The sequence below is a fragment of the Bufo gargarizans genome, chromosome 2 (assembly GCF_014858855.1).
Source record: "Bufo gargarizans isolate SCDJY-AF-19 chromosome 2, ASM1485885v1, whole genome shotgun sequence".
NCBI classification, from domain to species: Eukaryota; Metazoa; Chordata; class Amphibia; order Anura; family Bufonidae; genus Bufo; species Bufo gargarizans.
This window is the reverse complement of record NC_058081.1, coordinates 475,107,725-475,130,015: the sequence shown is the minus strand read 5'-3', so window position 1 is coordinate 475,130,015 and position 22,291 is coordinate 475,107,725. Positions and strand designations below refer to the sequence as shown.

General features: G+C 46.5%; 1 protein-coding gene across 1 annotated transcript in view; it reads left to right on the top strand.

Annotated features, from left to right (window-relative positions):
* The window catches only part of ARIH2 (ariadne RBR E3 ubiquitin protein ligase 2), a 31,378-nt gene that overhangs the window by 4,420 nt on the left and 4,667 nt on the right, over positions 1 to 22,291 (top strand). Inside the window, exons 2-10 of the mRNA XM_044277861.1 lie at positions 5,728 to 6,082; positions 10,854 to 10,921; positions 13,636 to 13,699; positions 15,514 to 15,661; positions 15,740 to 15,861; positions 16,392 to 16,501; positions 19,607 to 19,724; positions 21,426 to 21,476; positions 22,196 to 22,217. Coding sequence (XP_044133796.1) covers positions 5,831 to 6,082; positions 10,854 to 10,921; positions 13,636 to 13,699; positions 15,514 to 15,661; positions 15,740 to 15,861; positions 16,392 to 16,501; positions 19,607 to 19,724; positions 21,426 to 21,476; positions 22,196 to 22,217 — 955 coding nt within the window. The 5' untranslated portion in view covers positions 5,728 to 5,830. The remainder of the gene's footprint in view (positions 1 to 5,727; positions 6,083 to 10,853; positions 10,922 to 13,635; positions 13,700 to 15,513; positions 15,662 to 15,739; positions 15,862 to 16,391; positions 16,502 to 19,606; positions 19,725 to 21,425; positions 21,477 to 22,195; positions 22,218 to 22,291) is intronic.

The following is a 22,291-nucleotide window of genomic DNA, read 5'->3' as shown; positions in this document are numbered from 1 at the left end:
ATCCCCCTCTCCATAACTGCGCCGTCCACAGATCCCCCTCTCCATAACTGCGCCGTCCACAGATCCCCCTCTCCATAACTGCGCCGTCCACAGATCCCCCTCTCCATAACTGCGCCGTCCACAGATCCCCCTCTCCATAACTGCGCCGTCCACAGATCCCCCTCTCCATAACTGCGCCGTCCACAGATCCCCCTCTCCATAACTGCGCCGTCCACAGATCCCCCTCTCCATAACTGCGCCGTCCACAGATCCCCCTCTCCATAACTGCGCCGTCCACAGATCCCCCTCTCCATAACTGCGCCGTCCACAGATCCCCCTCTCCATAACTGCGCCGTCCACAGATCCCCCTCTCCATAACTGCGCCGTCCACAGATCCCCCTCTCCATAACTGCGCCGTCCACAGATCCCCCTCTCCATAACTGCGCCGTCCACAGATCCCCCTCTCCATAACTGCGCCGTCCACAGATCCCCCTCTCCATAACTGCGCCGTCCACAGATCCCCCTCTCCATAACTGCGCCGTCCACAATTTGTTTTAATATGGCCTTTGAACATAATTTTTCAAGTAAGATCATATAAACCTCTCTGTTTTGTAATTTTGTCGTTTTTCCCGATTAATCGTAGAAATTAATCGGCAACTAATCGATTATTCAAATAATCGTTCGTTGCAGCCCTACTATAAGACTACCTGCACATGTTTCAGTGTGGAAAACCCGCAGCGTAATGCAGTACCAGCAAAGTGTATGGGATTAGACAAATCTCACGTACACTGCTTTTTTTTTTCATCTGTCCAGAAATTTATCGGATTTGGAAATGCGCATCATGTCAATTGTTTGTGCAAAATGTATATATATTTTTTTTGTGTGGATTACACTCTTTACGATGCTAGGGGGAGATCTGTGGCTAAATTGCATTAAAAAAAAACCACAGTAACACATGCGGTATTTGGTGCCGAAATGCACACAATTCCGCTAAGGGATATTTTTCTGTCTGTAAACCTGCACCAGGTAGCCTAAAGCCTCAGTCACACGTGCAAGTTTTCCACGCGGGTGCAATACATGACCTGAACGCAAAGCACCTGCACTGAATCCTGAACAATTTATTTCAATAAGGGTCCATTCACACGTCTATTTTTTCTTTCTTGATCTGTTCCGTTTTTTGCGGAACAGATCAGGACCAGTTCTGGACCCATTCATTTTCAATGGGTCCTGGAAAAAATCGGACAACACAATGTGTGCTGTCCGTTTCCGTTCCGTTCCGCATGTCCGATTAAATATAAAACTTGTCCTATTCTTTTCCGCAAAAATCGGATCCTGGTACAATACAAAGTCAATGGTTCCGCAAAAAACGGATGACATTCGTATGTCATTACGTATGTCATTACGTATGTCATCCGTTTTATGCGGAATCCGTTCCTGGAAATTAAATCCTGCCCACAGAAATCACTTATTCACTTTTTTTTTTTCCAAAGAAATCCAAACAACTTTTATTTGCTTTGTGAAATTTATACATGTTTCCGTTTTTTGCGGATCCGCAAAAAACGGATGACATACGGAAACATTTTCAGGAACAACGGATCCGCAAAAAATAGACCGAAATTCGGGATATAGAAAAATACTGACGTGTGAATGTAGCCTTAGTCTGTGCACACAGGCGTTGTTTTTCATCTCTGAGCAGCACGTTCTATATTCTGTGTTTTTTCACGCGGCCCTGGCCCCATAGAAGTGAATGGAGCTTCAGTGAAAAACTGATTCAATCCGAATGTACGCTGGATGCATTTCGGGTTCAATGCATTTTTCACTGATGGTTACTAGGCGATGTTTGTAAATCTTCAGTTTCTTTTCTGATGCACGTGAAACAAAACCGGAAGTACTGAACGCAATCGCGTCCTAAGGCAGAGTTCACACTTCAGTTAATGTGAACAAAAACCAGATGGGAGGAAATCTTTCCTTTTATACCTCATCTCTGTGGAGGCGTCACTATGGGTTTAGGCCTATTGCACATGACTGTATGGCTCTTTCCGTGTTTTTCTGTCCGCAAAAAATACGGATTACATCCGTGTGCGATCAGTTTTTTACGGAACATCTGGCCCCTAATAGAACAGTACTATCCTTGTCCACTATGCAGACGATAATAGGACATGTTCTATCTTTGAACGGAAATCCGGAAACGGAATGCATACATTCAGGTTTTTTTGCGGGCCCATTGAAATTAATGGTTCCGTATACGGAACGTAAACGGGGGGGGGGGAAACCCTTTGTGTGCATGATGCCTTAGGCTCGCAATCGATGATGGAAATAAGTGAAGTGTGAACTCGGCCTAAAAGAGATGTATCCAAACTGGTGCAGAGGAAAGATGGTGTGGTTGCTTGTGGGAGCCAATCGGATTTCAGCTCTTATTCTTCAGTCTCCTTTGGTAAATGAATGAAGCAACCTCATTGGCTGGCCGACATGAGCAGCTGCTCTGCTTTTCCTTTTGCACCATCTTCCTGTATATAATGCAGTGAACCCCTCTACCTGCTTTGCCGAATCAGCGGGACATTAGCAAGAATGACGGATTGTAGTGGATGCTGGAGATGCCTCAGCAATGCCCGACAGTCCTATACAGAATGACTGGAGCTCCCGGGCACATGCTGCTCCTTTAGTATGGTGGAAACAGACCCCCGTTCTCGGGAACGGTGGGGGTCCCAGAGCTCAGATCTCCTGGATAGGGGATACTTGTACTACACCCCGGAATACCCCTTTAATGTTTATGGGACCTGGTTCAGTTCTGATTATCTAAATTAAACAGATTTTCTAGAATTTATTTATTTTTGTAGTAAAGGAACATTTTGGACTCCCCTATGACCACAGCACATAAAAGGCCAAAGAGCAAGGAGTGGTCTTGCCCCTGATTTTCGGGATGCTGTCTTGTGTTCAGTCTACTTTGCATGCAGACATTTATCTGGATGGTGATCTGCGTCCACGCAAAGTGTAGATGATGAGGATGATTGTCCCGAGAACAGGACAGGAAGTGTAGTCATGGGGATACAGGAGCTTCAGGTTTTGGGCCTGTAACTTCGAGCACTGGTGATGTGGTGAACTAGCCGATATGCCCCTTTTCAAGGGACCATTATGGCCTGTTGCATTATAATCCCCTTATATCAATGTCTTTCACCGTCCAGTGCAAGATTCTGCTTGCAAAATGCTCTATGAAAGCCTCCTCCTCCTCTTTGCACTGTGACTGAGCTGTCAGTTTGACGGTGTGGGCAGAGCTGTCACCGATGTATCCTTACATTGTGGGAGAGAAAAGCTGATGACACAATTCTCTAAGAACTTGGAATAAAGTTGAAAATGGGAACTAACTTTATATATAAATGTGAAGTAGTCAATCACAGGAGCCTTAAAGGGTTATTCCACAACTAATCCCTCCCCCGGTTGGATCAGTGGTGGGGCGCATACTTGCCTGCTCCCCACCAGTCCTCCACTGCATTCACTGCTCTTCGGCCCCCACTTGTAAACTTTCAGGACAAATAAGGGGATTTCGTGTGCTGTTGCAGCCAGTGACTGGCCGTGTCCCCCCCAAGCAGCATGTCACTGCAGCAGCCGGTCATTGACGTGATCCCTATCCATGCCGGAAGTTTACAAGGGGAACCGAACGGTGTAGAGCAGGTAAGAATGCCTTATTTTATTTTTTTCCCCCATAGGTTTGGTTTGGGGAAAACCAAAAAGTGTTACAAAGTTGGAATAATCCTTTAAAGGGCTATTCGCAGCTCATAAAGTACCATCACTTTATGATCAGTGGGGGTGTGACCTCTGCGTCCCCCACCAAAACTGAGAATGAAGCCGCTGCGGGACTAGTTTAGTGCCGCGTCCCCTTCGCTATTCTTCCCTGCACAGTGGCGCCATCTGACTGCACAGCTCCATTTAAGTGAATGGGGTTAGTTGCTGCCCCCTGTCCTGTGTTTTTCTGGCCAGGGAACCGCTGTGCTGCGCTAAACTAGATTTTAATACTATCCTCTGAATAGGTCATCGGTGTCTGGTTGGTGGGCGTTTGACACCCGGGGCCCCTGCTGATCAGATGTTTGAGAAGGCAGCGGCGCTCACAGTATCGCGGCGGCCTTCTCGCTGCTTTCCCAAGGCCGAGTGACGACACGTTTATTGATCATGTGGCCTAAAAATCTTGGAAAACCCTTTTGAGTGTGGACTTTCCACACAGATTTTCGTGCGGACAAACAAGGTGTAATACAGCACCAGCAAAGTGAATTAAATTAGCCATATCTCATGTTCGCTGTGTGCAAATTTTCATGCGCAATTTTTCTCATTTTAAAATTTGCAGCATCTCAATTGTTTGTGCAATTCTGCACCTTGTACATCGTTGTTTTCCCCATAAACGTCAGTGGGGTTAACATAAAATAACAAACATCTGCAACAAAAAAACACACCAAAACCACAATAACTAGTGCGTGTTTTTGGTGCATGCAAATCCACAGTGTGCAGGTAGCCCTATAGGACCAATAATCTAGTCATCTTATAACAGTACAGGAGCATCATATAAGAAGTGGCTGATATCAGTCATATATGGGTCTGAACGTCACTGGAGGGTGGCATAAAGTAATCATGGGGGCAGGGATTTTTAGGGATGTTTTGTCCGTCCTCTTACCGATCAGACGTTGGGTTTAGTGTTGTACTCTAGGCCAGGGGTCAGCCTCCTGCAGCTGTCCCAGCTTTTATGAGACTACAACTCCCAGCCTGTGACACAGACATGCCACTAAAAAAAATAGATTGGGACCTATTCGCAGATATTTCTAGAAACTGGACAACCCCTTTAGGCATGATCAGCTCATTGTCAGGGGACAGCGCTGGCAATCAAGTCTCGCTCATGCGCTGTGGGTTGTAACCAGGATAGGATCGCATGCACAATGTCCGACCTCCAGGAGCCCGGTGATTATGAGAACTACATGTGCTGCCAGACAGCCCCCTGACTCGCCGCGGCGCTCATTCCACTTCCATTCTGTGCTCCTGAAAGTCCCATAGAAGTGAATGGAGCAGTAGACGTAGCATTGATGCGTTTTCATGGCGCAGTTTAGCGCCACTTGCAGATCCCCTTTCTCGTAATTGCTGGGCGCTTGGTGGTCGGACCTCCGGCAATCAAACCCTTATTGCTTATCCTCCGTGTGTTAGTGGCACACCCCATTTAAGATGATGTGCTCCTTCCATACTGCGTCTTTGGCACAAACCCTGCTTGTTCAGTGGCTGCGCCGATTGTTTCAGTGGGAATCAATCCTGTTTAACCCAGCTCGTCAGCTGTAAGGGTGTGTCCGACAGCAAGCTCTGACTGTTTCTGATAACCAGCAGAATTGTGAGTGCTGCTCTGGATCTACATTTTGTATGATTTTTTTTATTGTAACTTTAAATGCACAAAAGAAATGGTAAAGGTAAGTGGTCGTTTCTGTTGTCATCTGACCCTTCCATTGTGGAAATCGTAAAGCTTTTTTTGTGTACCTCCGATCACTCGATCAATAATTGTAGGGAAATTTGGGCATTTGGACCATTTTGGAGTTGATCAGTGGTCTCCAGTCATGCCCAAACTACAACTCCCATCATGACCATATGGCTGGAGACCATTGATGTAGATAATTTTCTGTTGTATTTGTTATTGAAGGAGTCTCTGATGTGTAGGTAACTCCTTACACTGTGTGTTGTGGCCTTATCTTACCATTCACTGACTCTGTGCTTTACATTTTCCAGACTACTACATCACCAGATGGGTGCCGGCCACCAGCCCTACGTCCTGCTGTGAGGGGATCATGCACGGGATTTTGTAGCTTTAGTTTTGACCCCTGATGGTATAATGTCTGTAGATATGAACAGTCAAGGATCAGACAGCAATGAAGACTACGACCCTAATTGTGAGGAGGAGGATGAAGAGGAAGATGACGACCCTGGAGACATAGAGGACTACTATGAGGGAGTTGCTAATGACGTGGAGCAGCAGGGGGCTGACTCTTTTGACCCTGAGGAATATCAGTTTACCTGCCTCACCTACAGGGAATCTGAGGGTGCACTCAATGAGCAGATGGCTAGCCTGGCGGCTCTGCTAAAGGTAAGCGGCCGTCCTTATACTTTGCCTTCCCACCCTGCCAAGGTGACGACAGACCAGCTGTGAACAACTTGGTGTTTTATCTCCTCACAATCTCTGCTTGCTGCTATTGAATGGAAACATTCATAATTACGTTCAGAGCCCTTCAGCAAACTGTGCAGCGGTGTCAGAAGGACTTGATCAGCATGGGTTGTCAACCTCTGAATGCAAGCCAGAATGATTTCGTTCACTGACGGCAAGCCAAGTAGCAAAGCATAAAAAAAGAAAGCATATTACATAATTGCAGAACTTTACACTTGACAGCAGTAACAATCCCTTCAAACCAGACATACTGCTCAGTGGGGTTGATCCTGCTGGTTAAAATTATGCCTGTCTTGGGAAAATCAGTTGCAACCTTCCAGAGAGACATTGACTTTATAAAGATTAGAGCTTCAGTGCACCGAGGGGCAGGGCCAACGCTGGACAACTGAGGTGCACTGAGGAGTTATTGTCACGTTCAAGTGTGAGAGGGTAACGCCACACCAAACATAGGAGGGAAAGGGGTGAGGGAATAAGGCTTGGGAACTAGGGAAAGGAGATGGACAGCACTTAGTAAAACCCTAAACCAAGTCCTGACTACCAGCATGAACAGACCCCAGAGGTAGGTGAGTTCATACACCGGATACCTAGTGTCCTAACTCCCCCTATAGAACCCTGGTACTAGTGTCAGGACTGAGACAACCTGTTCCTCCAAAAGGAAGGATGAACAGGAGTCTCTCTCGGGCCTTTATACAAATGACAGGGAAATGCAACACACAAAATAACCTAAACAAAATACAAAAGAGAAAGAAAACGCTTAACTTCAAGTGGCTATGGCAGCACCAGAAACTCAGCCGAGATCCAAACACCAGCTATTCACAACTCCAACAGAAGCTATAAACCGCACAGCATAGTGGGAGAAACCACAATTAGAGAATGTTAAATGACCCTAATAGCCATACCTGGGGAAAGGTGGTGTGAAACAAGACAGACGTTGTTTGGTCCAAACGGAAAACATGTCTCGCCGATCTGTCGCAGGAACGTCTGTGACAGTTTGGCCCACCCCTCCGTGCACTGAAACCCTCATTTACATAATGTGGGCACATGACGATCAGACATTATTTACATTTAGACTGTCCATGATAGATCCAGCTGATTTGTATAGGTTGTATGGACAGCTTGTAGATTGCTCATGTAAAACAAGCGACTAAAGGTACGCCCTTTTGTAAAAACAACAAAAAAAAACACTTTAAAGGGAGTCTGTCACCACATTTTAGCATGTTAGACCGTTAAAATAGGGTTATGTGATCCAGCCAGAACATAAAAACGGTACCTTTGTGGTAGAAAACAGACTTTTCAATTTGCCGAAAACGAAGTTATAAGATTATCTTCTGAGCCCTCTCAAGTGCCCAGGGCGGTCTCTCAATCCTCAGAGCCCAGGCAGGCACCTCCTAAACGGCTGATAACTCCGCCCTCCGTGCGCCTCTGCCCGCCCGTTTACTCCCCTCCCCTGTCCTTTTCCACTGCGGCTGTGCGGTCCAAATCGTAGCTGGCGCATGCGCAGTAGGTATTGCGATGCCCTGCCAGGAGCGGGCATCGCATTGCGCATGCGCCCGCTACGATTTGTACCGCACAGCCGCAGTGGAAAAGGACAGGGGAGGGGAGTAAACGGGCGGGCAGAGGCGCACGGAGGGCGGAGTTATCAGCTGTTTAGGAGGTGCCTGCCTGGGGCTCCAGGGATTGAGAGACCGCCCTGGGCACTTGAGAGGGCTCAGAAGATAATCTTATAACTTCGTTTTCGGCAAATTGAAAAGTCAGAGTTCTACCACAAAGGTACCGTTTTTATGTTCTGGCTGGATCACATAACCCTATTTTAACGGTCTAACATGCTAAAATGTGGTGACAGACTCCCTTTAAGGGGTTGTGCAAAGTGCACAACTTATCGCCTATGCACAGAATCCTGTGGATAGGCGATAAACAAAGTAATCACTGAGGGTCTGACTGCTGGGAACCCCACCATGCCCGACAACGGGGCCTCGATCTGATGGAACTGCAGCTTGTGCATATGGCCTGTCGCTCCTTTCATTCTCTATGGGACTGACAGAGTACATAGATTGGTGATTGTCCCAGCAGTCGGACACCCCGTGATCATTTATCACTGTGGATAGAGGATAACTTGCAAACCTGGCACAACCCCTTTAAACAGGTCACATGGTAGCCAAGACTGGTACATACACATTCTATGGCTATCAGTGGAATGCTCGCTCGGTTAAGAGCTATCCCTCGTGACTCCTCCATGCACATCCAAGCTTGGCTCGATGACCATTTTATATATTTGATCATATAGACACGGATATAGATGAAGTACATTCCAGTATGTTTTCTCGTCTGATGCATCAGTTTATTTTTTGCTTGTGCTGGGTGTGAACAGTGCTCCTGAGACCCACGCGTTGCAGGCTGACATCTGCGGCTCTGCAATGTGCCCTGATCAGCCAAAGCATTAACGACAGGTGAAGTGAATAACGTTCTCTCGTGACAGTGGCATCTCTAGGGCGGAGGATATATTGGGCAGAAAGAGAACAGCCAGGCCTTCAAGTTGATGTGTTGGAAGCAGAAATAATGAGCAAGAGCTTGGATCTGAGCGACTCTGATAAAGGCCAAATCGTGATGGATAAGATGGCCGGGGCACAGTCTTTTGGGGTGTTCCCGCTTATGCAGTGGTTGGTGCCTACCAAAAGTAGTCCTAGAAAGGGCAGCCCGAGGCTCATCAATGTGCATGGGGAGTGAAGGCTAGCCCGTCTGGTCCGATCCCCCAAGAAGAGCTACCGTAGAGCAAATCACTGACAGTGATACTGCTGGTGATTAGAAGTGTGAAGTCACACAGGGCATCGCAGCTTGCTGTATGTGGGGCTGTGCGGTTGCAGACGGGACAGAGCGCCCATGATGACCCTTATCCATCATCAAAAGTTCCTACAGTGGACACATGAGCATCAGAACTGGACCATGGTTCACTATGGGAAGAAGATGGCCTGGTCTGATGAATCGGGTTACAAAATGTGGACGGCTGGGGGTATGTAGGTAACTTAACCGGGGAAGAGATGGCACCAGGGGCACTATGGGAAGAAGTCAAGCTGGCAGAGGCAGTGTGATGCTCTGGGCAATGTTCTGCTGGAAACTTTGGGTCCTGGCATCATGTGGATGAAACATGTACCTAACTGTATAGACAGCCCCCCCCCTCTTATGGCAGCAGTGCCCCCTAGTGGCAGTGGTCTCTTTCAGCAGGAGAATGCCCCGGCCACATTGCGAAACAAGGGATATGACAAAGATCAAAGGTGATGACTTGGCCTCTGAATTTTACTTTGCAACTTTAAAGGGGTCCTCTCACTTCAGTAAGTGGCATTTATCATGTAGAGAAAGTTAATACAAGCCACTTACTAATGTATTGTGATTCTCCATATTGCCTCCTTTGCTGGCTGGATTCATTTTTCTATCACATTATACACTGCTCTTTTCCAAGTTTACAGACCACCCTGCAATCCATCAGTGGTGGTCGTGCTTGCACACTATAGGAAAAAGTGTCAGCCTCTCTGGTGGCCGGGACTATGAGAACACACATAGGCTAGTGCTTTTTCCTATAGTGTGCAAGCACGACCACCACTGATGGATTTCAGGGTGGTCTGTAACCATGGAAACGAGCAGTTTATAATGTGATGGGAAAATGAATCCAGCCAGCAAAGGAAGCAATATGGAGAATCACAATACATTAGTAAGTGCCTTGTATTAACTTTCTCTACATGATAAATGCCACTTACTAAAGTGAGAGACAACCCCTTTAAGGATCTTCTACTAACGTCTTGGTGCCAGATACCACAGGAGACCTTTTAGAGGTCTTGTGGCGTCCTCACCTCGATGGGTCAGGCTGTTTTGGTGACAGAAGAGAAGCCTACAAAATATTAATGTAATGGCTGTTATGTGCTGCGTTCTGAGGTTACATAATGGCCTAGGAGCTGTGTGCCATTCCACGAGCCCAGAGAAAATCTTTGTGCAGCCGCATATCATGGCTGCTCTCATGTCGCAAGGGCCACGCCTTCAGCTCTTATATCACAGCGAGCATTTCTCTGGTGCCTAAGGGTTAACACAGAGGCTGCCGGTAGGTATAATCCTCCCTGCCCGATGACTCTTCAGTCTTAGACTATAGACCTAGAGTGACTGTTAATACAGTCCGCTGTCACCCCCTGCACGGCTGCGCTCCCCGGTGGCATCACCGCAGACTTATTTAGGTTGTATGCTCCCTGATAGTGTTGAGCGAACTTGTGTTTTTAAGTTCGGCGTTTAATGTTCGGGTTATCGAAGAATCGCGTTATGGATTCCGCTACCACGGACCATAACGGAATTTAGAATCCATAACGCGATTCTTCGATAACCCGAACTTTAGATGCCGAACTTAAAACACAAGTTCGCGCAACACTACTCCCTGAATTTACCAGTGTACTGACAGGCGCATGACATTCCTCTAAAAAAAATGCCCTCATAGGCACAAGGATTGATATGAATGCTATTTTTTGTATCCCTTGCTGACGTGCCTGACAGATATCCCACAACCCCATTAATACCTGGATCCATGTATAGGGGACGGAACCGTAATACGGAGAGTATCGTGGCTTATTCTTGTTTGTTCTCATTTCCAGACTATCATGTTGTTCTGGATTATGGGATGCTGTATAATTTTATACTTTATTATTATTATTTTTTCTAGGTATCCCATTCAGTGGCGAAACTCATCTTGGTTCACTTTCATTGGCAAGTCTCCGAGATCTTAGAACGGTGAGCGTAACATTCGGCTTATTCTAGTTGTCAGCAGTTCATCTGCTGACGATTCATCTCCCTCCTCCCCCTTTTAAATCTCTTAATTCTCATAATAGCCCTTCTTGAGCGCCTGCACATTGATTTTTCACCTGCAGTGCTCCATTAGACCATTTTTATTTTTCTGATCCAAACCAATATCCCAGCATAAAGAAGCTGATCAGTCATTGCTTCCCCTGCGAGGGGAGATTTCTGCACAGTGTACAATGGAAATATACAGGAGACAGGACCTCTGTATGGGATATATATTGTTACTCCACATTTTCCAATGTAAATCTACAGTCACTGATCCTGAATGCCTTGTACTCCAATCACACCCAGAGCTGCTGCAATCTGTGCTAACACACGCAAGCGAGGCCTTGTGGAGCAAAGGTAGAGGTGTATGGTGTTATTTGGGGCATCGGGCTACAACTCGTGTGAACACATCTCCCACCAGATGCAATACAGCAGAGCATGCTTTGTACCGTCCACCACCAAAAAAAGGAAGGTGGGCAGATGTAAGGTGGATGGCAGGAATCCAGCATAATTTGGAATGCAGCTTTGGATGTGAGTGGAGAAAAAGCTTTGATCTAATTCAAGCACAATTCTAGAGAGGTCAAGGGGGTAATGTGCTTTAAAGGGATATTCCAGTAGCATCTGGTTATCCCATATCCACTTAGGTTGGATCAAACCGCGTGATCACTAGAATGGGGGTCTTAACCTTCCACCCACCCAGTCAATAGAGCAGGAGTTGAGCATTCAGGCTACTTTCACACTTGCGCTTGATCGGATCCGTTCTGAACGGATCCGATCATATTAATGCAGACGGAGGCTCCGTTCAGTACGGATCCGTCTGCATTAATAACTTAGAGAAATTTCTAAGTGCGCAAGATGCCTGAGCGGATCCGTTCAGACTTTCAATGTAAAGTCAATGGGGGACGGATCCGCTTGAAGATTGAGCCATATGGTGTCATCTTCAAGCTGATTCGTTCCCATTGACTTACATTGTAAGTCTGGACGGATCCGCACGGCCAGGCGGACACCCGAACGCTGCAAGCAGCGTTCAGCTGTCCGCCTGGCCGTGCGGAGGCGAGCGGAGCGGAGGCTGAATGCCGCCAGACTGATGCAGTCTGAGCGGATCCGCTCCATTCAGACTGCATCAGGGCTGGACGGAGGCATTCGGGTCCGCTCGTGAGCTCCTTCAAACGGAGCTCACGAGCGGACCGACGAACGCAAGTGTGAAAGTAGCCTCACACTGCCTCTGATCATTATTGGCCAGCCGGAGATGGCTGAATCCAGCACTTGGCTATCTCTGGCAATCCCTTAGAATTTGAATAGAGCGGCAGGGAACCTGTGTAACCAGAGCTCTATTCAAGTGAGGGAATCATGACCCCCCCCTTCTCTTGAACATTGGGAGTCTCAGCATTTGGACCCCCCCCCAGTGATCTAACAGTAACCTGCTATCTAGTGGATATACAATAACTTGCTGTATCTGGGATAATTGCAGATTACAAGCTACACATCATGGACAGAATAACTAATGATTTGGGGTTTGGAGGATGTCCTAATGATGAGGGAAGAGTTTCAGCTCCCCCGTAATGTGATTGAGCAGTTGCAGTCTGTGCTGCAGAGCTTGTCGTTTTCAGTACGCAGCCTGATTGCTCCCCTCCAACCACATCTTAAAGCAGTTTAATTGCATGTATTCCCCCTTGTATAGAGTAATACCTTTTACTTTTCCTGCATATTTAAAATCGCTTGCCGGTGCACCCATCTCATTTTACACGGTGCCGGTGTCGTACATTGGGTGTGTGATCCGAGCCTGGTTACCTGGTTACATCACAAAGTGCATGCGTGAGAATGAATTGCTATCGCTGTAGCAAGAGGTTCATTATCATGCATGTGTTGTGGACTGTAACCAGGCTAGGATTACATGCACAAAGTACGTGCCAAGAGCATATAATTGGACCGATAATGCAGTGCTGTCCCGGGAAGCAATTTTTAATATTTACAGTTAAAGTTGTTACTCACTCGAGGGGGGGGGGGGGGCAAGGAAAAAAATGGGATAACCCCTTTAATCTTTCCACCTCTGTTTCAGAGGAAGAAAGTGAGACAGTGGATGCCCCCACTCCAACTGCCACTGCCTGATTTGAAAAGGTTGCACCACTAATAACTTATTCCCCATCCAAAGGATAAGCAATAATGGCTTGGCTGGGGGTCCGACCGCTAGGAGCTCAATGATTACAAGAACAGGATCTACAAGTGCCGCTGAATTGCCCCCATGACCTGCAGCGGGCGCTCCATTCACTTCTATGGGACTCCGAGTATTGTGCTCCCGGAAGTCCCATAGAAGTGAATGGAGCTGTAGACGTAGCAGAGAGGCTCATTCCCATGCATGCACCTTGTGTTGTAACCAGGCTAGGATCGCATGACCAATGTACGGCACATGATTCTGGCAGTGCGGCCCTGGTAAGCCATTTTTAATATGTACCAATGTAAAAACTCTGCACAAAGGGATACATGGAATAAAAAAGGGACCTTATTAGCGGATAATTCCCCCAGAGACTCGCTGATCATGGGGGCACCTGCTGTCGAATACATAACCCCGTCTTGAGAAGATCTTGCTGACGTGCAGGCCCTGTGTGTACACATTCCTACTCCATGCCTCCTAATGATCTCATGGTTTCCCTTCCTTCTAGGCATAAACTGAATTCTGTCCAGTTGTTAGTCGACGCCAGGGTTCAGCCTCTAGCGTCTAAACATGTGAGTCTTTGTATACATTTCTTCTTGTGGGTCTGGATCCTTCAGCTGCTGATGTGGTGGGTGCCTGCAGTTCATTTTCTCTATTATCCAATATTAAAGGCTATGTCCACTGTCACGACCATTTTTCTGTTGCTCCAATGGATCTAAAATGAAACAAACAAAAAAATCTGATGTAATCTACAGCTCCTTGAATCTCCATAGTAACAGACAACAAACAAACGTTCTGTAGTCTGACCCTGCCATCCTACCTCCTGTTAACCTACCAAATGTACGTTAGGTAAAAGGCAGAAAGATGAAAGGGGCCTGTCACCATAGAGACACATAGGAGCTGTAGACACCAAACGGTATGAAATGTGTGATGAAGTCTATATTTAAAAAAAAAAATTGTGGATACTTTGGAGCAATAAAGAGAAAATTTGGTTTGTAAAGGTGGACATATGCTTTAAATCCTAATATTGGGAACGCTGAGGTTCTGTCCCCGTAACGAATATGATCTCGGTGACTCCATTCCTTTCAGACTTAAAGGAAACCTGTCACCAGGATTTTGCGCATAGAGCACTAGCACATCTGCAATACCCAGTCCCCATAGCTCTCTGCGCTTTTATTGTGTTAAACTGTTTTGATTGATATGCAAATGACCTGATATGAGTTCTGTATCCGGAGAGGAGTCAAGCGGAAAGGAGCACAGAGCTGGAGCGCCGAAATCTCGCGATGCGCATCGCGAGATTTCGGCGCTCCAGCTCTGTGACGCCAGCAAGGAGGAGATTCGGAGGACGCGGGGCGGTGCTGGGCTCCTTTCCGCTTGACTCCTCTCCGGATACAGGACTCATATCAGCTAATTTACAAATCAATCAAAACTGTTTTTTAACACAATAAAAGCGCAGAGAGCTATGGGACCTGGGTACTGCAGATGTGCTAGCAGCCCATGTCCCCAGCTCTATGCGCAAATTCCTGGTGACAGGTTTCCTTTAACAGGTTAATACACTTCTGGTTTGTGAAACCTTTTTTTTTTTTTTTTTTTTTTTGGTCTTTGTCCATGGTCTGCGACCTCTCAGCTGTGTTGAACCTACAACTCCTAGCGTGGAGCTGAGGAGGTTTGGTGAATTAAAGGGCATCTGTCAGCAGTTTTGAACCTATGACACTGGCTGACCTGTTACATGTGCACTTGGCAGCTGAAGGCATCTGTGTTGGTCCCATGTTCATATGTGCCCACATTGCTGAGAAAAATGACGTTTTAATATATGCAAATGAGCCTCTAGGAGCAACGGGGGCGTTGCCGTTACACCTAAAGGCTCTGCTCTCTCTGCATCTGCCGCACCCTCTGCATTTTGATTGACAGGGCCAGATGGTGTGACGTTTTCATTACCTGGTCCTGATAAAGTGCAGAGGACGCGGCAGTTGCACAGAGTGGAGCCTCTAGGTGTAATGGTAACGCCCCCGTTGCTCCTAGAGGATCATTTGCATATATTAAAACTTAAAAAAAAAATCTTCAGCTGCCAAGCGCACATGTAGCAGGTCAGCCAGTGTCATAGGTACAAATCTGCTGACAGATCCCCTTTAACCACTTTGAATGCTGGGAGTTGTAGTTTTACCATAGCTGGGTAGCCACAATTTGCAGACCACTGACTTATATCAGGTTTTTTTACTTTGTAGTTCATCACTGTAAATGCTAGGAGTTGTAGTAGCATCATAGCTGGGCAGCCACAAGTTTCAGACTGTTGACCTGCATTGGTCTTTTATTTTGGAGTTGACCACCATGATGAAACCAGTGGCCTTTGGTGACCTGCCGTCTGTCTTTTGCTCTGTGTCCTCAGGTTGTGGCACATTCCTCCCATCACTGCGCAGTCTGCATGCAGTTTGTCCGGAAGGAGAACCTGCTGTACCTCGCCTGTCAGCATCAGTTTTGCCGCAGCTGTTGGGAGCAGCACTGCATAGTCCTAGTGAAAGATGGAGTCGGCGTCGGTGAGATCATCACCTAAGACATCTCGTGCTTCTTTCTTGGAACAATGCGTCCTTACTTTTCCCCTCTCTCTTCTTAAGGTATCTCCTGCATGGCCCAGGAATGCCTGCTCCGAACACCAGAAGACTTTGTTTTTCCTTTACTGCCGAACGATGAACTGAAGGACAAATACAAGCGATACCTTTTCAGGGATTATGTAGAGGTATGTTGCTTGAATATGGAGGAACAGAACGCCCCTTGTCACTGGCACAGGCTCTATTCTAGCCCCATGCTTTACACTGCAGCTCCGTGCTTAGTCGGTGCATGTTGAGGTGCAAGGTTTTAAAGAATATAAACTCATAAAATTATCATTGGAAGGATTCAGTAGGAAATGCTCCAGGTCTGGGGACAGGCTGCCATCTTTCCCTGGCAGTGGGCAGAAGCACTGTTGCCATATAGATCTTCTGCATGTGAATAGGCTTGTGCTGCAGTTCCCCTCGCAGCTCAGGAGACTGTGCTAAACTGGGACATCTTCATCTTCAGGATTGCGGGGGTCAGAGGTCGGACCCCACTGATCTTAGTGATATGGGTTCTTATTATAAATCAGGTCCTGCCTCTTACTGTTGGCTTGTATGAATGATGTCTCTTCAGAAGGCCTTTTTCCGGTTTGATCTTGCAGCTCTCCCAATATTTGTGTCGCTTCATGATGAAATATTGAGGTGAGGTGTGATTTCTTTTATCTTTCTCCCCCAGAGCCACTATCAGCTACAGCTCTGCCCCGGTGCGGACTGCCCAATGGTCATACAGGTTCAGGAGCCAAAGGCTCGTCGAGTGCAGTGCAATAGGTGCAGCGAGGTCTTCTGGTAAGTGTTTCCTCAATCCAAATTTTGATGCAATAGGCATCTAGGAAGGGGATTTAAAGATCTGTCGTCCTGTGACCTGTTGGAAGCAGCAACACAATGACTACAAAGGTTCACCATGTATTTCAACCTTGCTGCTTTTAAAAGTGCTGAAAATCTGCAAAAGAACAACCATGTCCGCAGCATGCTCACTGTTGAGCCTGGTACTGTGCTTCCCTGCAGATACTACCTGGGCAAATCTTAAAGGGTTCTCCAGGCTTTTAATATTGATTACCTATCATCGGTGGGGGTCTGACACCCGGCACCCCTGCCGATCAGCTGTACGAAGAGGAGTGCACTTCTTTTCTCTTCCTGCTCTCTATAGACATAGCAGCAGCGAGCAGGAAGAGATGAGGAAGACGGCACGCGCGCACTCCCTTCATACAGACCCCTGCTGAGGGCAGGTCATCAATATTAAAAGCCTGGAGAACCCCCATTAAGGTTGAATCTGCAGCAAATCTACCATGTTTAAATTCAGCCTTAAAGGGAGGGGTTGTATGATCTGGAACTTTGATGTGATATCGCTAGGATGTGCCATCAGTTAGGTGCTGTAAGCCGCACCCATCTCTAAAACGGGTCCCCTAAAGTGAAGGAGAGTGCCATGTGCAGCTTTCTCTCCATTCATTTCTATGGGATCTCTGGGGGGGAAGGCAGAGCGAGTGTGCTTGGCTTTTTTCAGGTGTCCCTTAGAAATTAATGGAGACCGCTCGAGCGCAGCCACCGCTACATTGGCTTCTGTGGGACTGCTGGAAATAGCCAATCCAACGCTCGGCTATTTTTGGAACTCCCATAGAAATGAATAGAGGGCAGCTGTGATCCTCTTTGGGGTTTCTGTTCTGGAGATGCCTACCTCTGGGGCCTGCACCTATCTGACATTGGTGGGATATCCTAACGATATACCGCCAACCTCTCAGATGAGACAACCCCTTTAATCTACTCCACTTAGTAAATTTTACTGTGCACAGTTCTCTGTTTTGCAGTCTCTTGGCAAACCTTGCACAGATATCATCTCTATTACCAAAATATGGAATCTTAATGCATTCTGTTCTCACTAGATCATTCAGATGGACATGAAATATCCAGCACTAAGCCCTTCTGACCCAAATGGGTTAATGTTTCAGGAAAAAGTCAGAAGACTTGCATCCTCTGCCAGGGCTATTTTTATAAGGCCGCTGGCTACACCATGTTCTATAAAAGCCCTGTCATTTAGTTTGACCCTTCTCGCTCTGCGTTGACTTTCCTTCCACTCTGCAGATGAAAAGATTCCCCTTATACAGTCCTGATCAAAAGTTTAAGACCACTTGAAAAAATGGCAAAAAATCCTATTTAGCATGGCTGGATCTTAACAAGGTTCCAAGTAGAGCTTCAACATGCAACAAGAAGAAATGCGAGTGAGACAAAACATTTTTTGAACATTCAATTAATTGAAAAGAACAATTAAACTGAAATAGGCTGTTTTTCAGCTGATCAAAAGTTTAGGACCACATGTAGTGTTGAGCGAACTTTTGTTTTAAGTTCGGCGTCTAAAGTTCGGGTTTGGGTTATCGAAGAATCGCGTTATGGATTCCGCTACCACGGACATGGTCCGTGGTAGCAGAATCCTTAACGCGATTTTTCGATAACCCGAACTTTAGACACCGAACGTAAAACAAAAGTTCGCTCAACACTAACCACATGCCTTTTTAATAGGCCAAATCTGTGCAAAGATGTGGATTCATTGTCATTCTCTGTCAGGTAGTCACACGTTGCGATGGCAAAGGCAAAAAAACTCTCCCTTTTTGAACGTGGTTGTTGAACTGCATCTCTCACAGCGCGCCATCGCTGCTGAGGTGGGACGCAGTAAGACAGTCATTTGGAATTTCTTAAATGATCCTGTGGGGTTATGGAACAAAAGTCAAGTGGAAGACCCAAAAAGTCATCAGCAATGAGCCGGAGGATCCAATTGGCTGTCCGTCAAGACACTGGACGATCCTCGACCCAAATTAAGGCCTTGACTGGTGCTGACTGCAGCCCCATAACCATCAGACGGCATCTGAGACTGAAGGGCTTCAAAACCAAAAAACGTCTTCAAAGACCTCGTCTCCTTGAACGCCACAGAACTGCTCGTTTGGACTTTGCAGGAGAGCACCAAACATGGGACATTCAAAGGTGGAAGAAAGTTTTATTCTCTGAGAATTTTTTTTACCTTGATGGTCTTGATGGTTTCCAACGTTACTGGCATGACAAGCAGATCCCACCTGAGATGTTTTCTACGCGCCACAGTGGAGGGGGCGCCATAATGGTCTGGGGGCTTTTTCCTTCAGTGGAACAATGGAGCTTCAGGAAGTGCAGGGGCGTCAAACGGCCGCTGTCTATGTCCAGATGTTGCAGAGAGCATTCCTCATGACTGAGGGCCCTCGTCTGTGTGGTAACCACTGGGATTTTCAACAGGACAACGCTACAGTACACAATGCCCGCAGGACAAGGGACTTCTTCCAGGAGAATAACAGCACTCTTTTGGCCCATCCTGCGTGTTCCCCTGATCTAAATCCAATTGAGAACCTTTGGGGATGGATGGCAAGGGACGTTTACAAAAATGGACAACCGTTCCAGACAGTAGATGGCCTTCGTGCGGCCGTCTTCACCACTTGGAGAAATGTTCCCACTCACCTTATGGAAACGCTTGCATCAAGCATGCCGAAACAATAACGGTGGAGCTACTCATTACTGAGTTCATGTTTGGAAGTTGGATTTCTGTTTTGGGGGGGTTTAGTTTTTTTTTTTTTTTTTCTGAGGTGTGGTCCTAAACGTTAGATCAGCTGAAAAACAGCCTGTTTCAGTTTATTCGTTGTTTTCATTAAATTGAATGCTCAAAAAATGTTTTGTCTCCCTCCCATTTCTTCTTGTTGCATGTTGAAGCTCTACTTGGAACCTTGTTAGGATCCAGCCATGCTCAATAGCATTTTTTGCCATTTTTCAAGTGGTCTTAAACTTTTGATCAGGACTGTGTATATTTGTTTCCACCTTTTTTAAGCACCATATCTGCTGTTGTCCTCCTTAATAATTTCTCTGCATATTATTTTATATTAGCTTCCGGTGCCGCCAAATGTACCATGCTCCCACAGACTGCGCCACTATCCGGAAGTGGCTGACGAAATGTGCAGACGACTCTGAAACGGCAAACTACATCAGTGCTCACACTAAAGATGTAAGATGTGAAATGTGGATGAAAACGTTTAGCGGAAAGGGCAGAACTTGGGTTTTTCATGTTTATGGATATCGGGTTTAATTGTCCTAAAGTGAAAGGTTCTGCTTCTTTTTGATCAGGTTTGTGTTTCAGTTCTGCACCATTTTTAAGATCTCTGCTTGCTAAAAATTATTCCTATTTATGGAAGCAAGCAGAGATTGGCAGCAGTGTGTAGTATATTAGAAAGTTGCAGGACTTATTACAATTAAAGGGGTTGTAAAGGTTTTGCAGAAATAGTGCCACACCTGTCCACAGGTTGTGTGTGATATTGTAACTCTGCTCCACTGAAGTGCATGGCGCCGGGCAATAGTGTTAGACACAACCTTTGAAAGGGTTTGTTGGCGGTTTTGGAAGAATGCAGCCATTTTTTTTTATTTTTTTTTATAATCCTGAGCAACCCCTCTCAGCTTTTCCTTGTTTATGTGCTCAGAAAAGGAAAGACTGTCAATCAAGAGTGAATGCTCTATGATCTCAAATGGCTGTGATGGCTAACATCTGGCACTCTAGCTGTGGTAAGACTACAACTCCCAAGATGCACGCTTGCGTGGCTGTTCTCAGACCTCCACAGAAATGAATGGAGCATGCTGGGAGTCGTAGTTTCACCACACCTAAGGTGATGGAGATTAGCTATCACGGTTGTAGGGAGTGGCAGTTGAGCGTGCACGCCGCCACTCCATGCAGCTGTGTGGGAGGTATAGAAACGGCCAAGTGCATTTCCAACTCCCATAGACTCGAATGGCGGGGTGAGCATGCATGTCATAGTCCTCCATTGTCTTCATGCTGGTGCAGAGAGTTGGTACATGGAGTACCCTTTTTCAGTGATCCGTGGGGTTCCCACACATGAATCGTGAATAGGTGACAAATGTTATCTCCTGGAATATAGGATTATTCTCATCTCGTGAAATGATGACCCGTGACTAGGCTATGCTATGACATTTTATGATCAGTCTGGGTCAACCTCTGAAACCTCCATCCATCCTGAGCATGAAAGGACCACAGTGCAAAGTCAGCGCTGCAGCCCCCTTGCTATTTTCTTTCCTGCACACGGGGCTCCTGGCCGTGCAGCTGTTCTCTGTTCACTTGAATGAAGCTGTGCTGCAGATCCCATGCTCAGTGGATGGCCGGGTGCCATTGTGCAGAGAGACTGTGCAAGGGCTGCAGCATTGAATTTGCACTGCAGTCCTTTTATTCTCAGGATCTGTGGGTGCCTCAGGCTGATCATAATGTAATGAGCATATCCCAGCGATAGGCTGAGACGGGAATAACTGTCAGGTAAATGACAAGTTATGCAAACTCTACCCACAAATCTGTTGGCCATCTCTGATCCCTCCCCTCCCATCTGTAACATGCTGTCCACAGCGCGATGTTGCTTTAAGAGCCTGGCATTTCCAGCAGCTGTTTGCTGTGTCAGAGCTGCCGGTCAGTGATCCAGCTTCATGTCACCAGTATTGCGGGCTCGCTGAGGTCTCGTATTCAGGTTCACTGTGTTGTAACACATCACATACTAGAAAATCTCAAACCCCTTTTTTCGCATTACAACAACTACAGATGGTTATCATAAAGGTTTAACTCAACTGATTGCGTATTATATTCCGTTAGGTGGAAGGGGCAAGTGGCACCGCTTATCTCCACTTACTGTGAACTCTCTATTTTATCTTTTAGTGTCCCAAGTGCAATATCTGTATTGAAAAGAATGGAGGTTGCAACCACATGGTAAGTAATGGGAAGAAGAAAGTGTCTACGTGATGATCACTGTCCAGTAACTTGTCTTTAAAGGGCTATTCCATCTCATGAAGTATCGTATATCGCTAGGATATGGCATCACTTTATTGTCAGTGGGAGGCTAACCTCTTGGACCTCCACAATCCTGAGGGGTTGCAGAGCTGGGTTAGTGCGGCAACCTTTTTACAGTCTTGCCCTGCACAGTGGGGGCTCCCAGCCACACGTCATTGCAGGGCCACTCATTAGAATGGAGCCGTTCCTGCAATTTCCCCCTGTACAGTGAATGGCTTGGGTACTGCTCAAGCTCTCCAGCACTGCAGCCCTTTCATTTTCAGGAACTTTGAGGTCCCAGAGGTCATATCCCCTCAGAACATAAATTGATTGCATAACCTAGCCATATGCCATCATTTTATTAGATAGAAATACCCCTTTAACATGACTCTTAGACACATTAGGGGTCCCATGTTTTGTCAGATCCTACTACAAAGGGAAGGAGAATGGCTGTGCAAGGCTAGACAGTAATGGAGAGTGCGGCTTCTCCACACCTTTGTGGCTGTGTCTTCAAGGCCACAGAAAGGTCACAGGACTCCTGTTCTGATGATAGGCGGGGGTTTCTTTTAAGGGATGTTCAAGGGACCCTTCAAGCATCATACGTTCCTGTCTGAGTATATTTTTGGACCTCATGTAACACTGTTCTTTATTTCTTACAGCAATGTTCGAAGTGCAAGCATGGTAAGTATCTTCGGTTTATATATCGGGTATTATATTTTGTGTAGGTTTCATGACACACATTGTTTATATGAAGC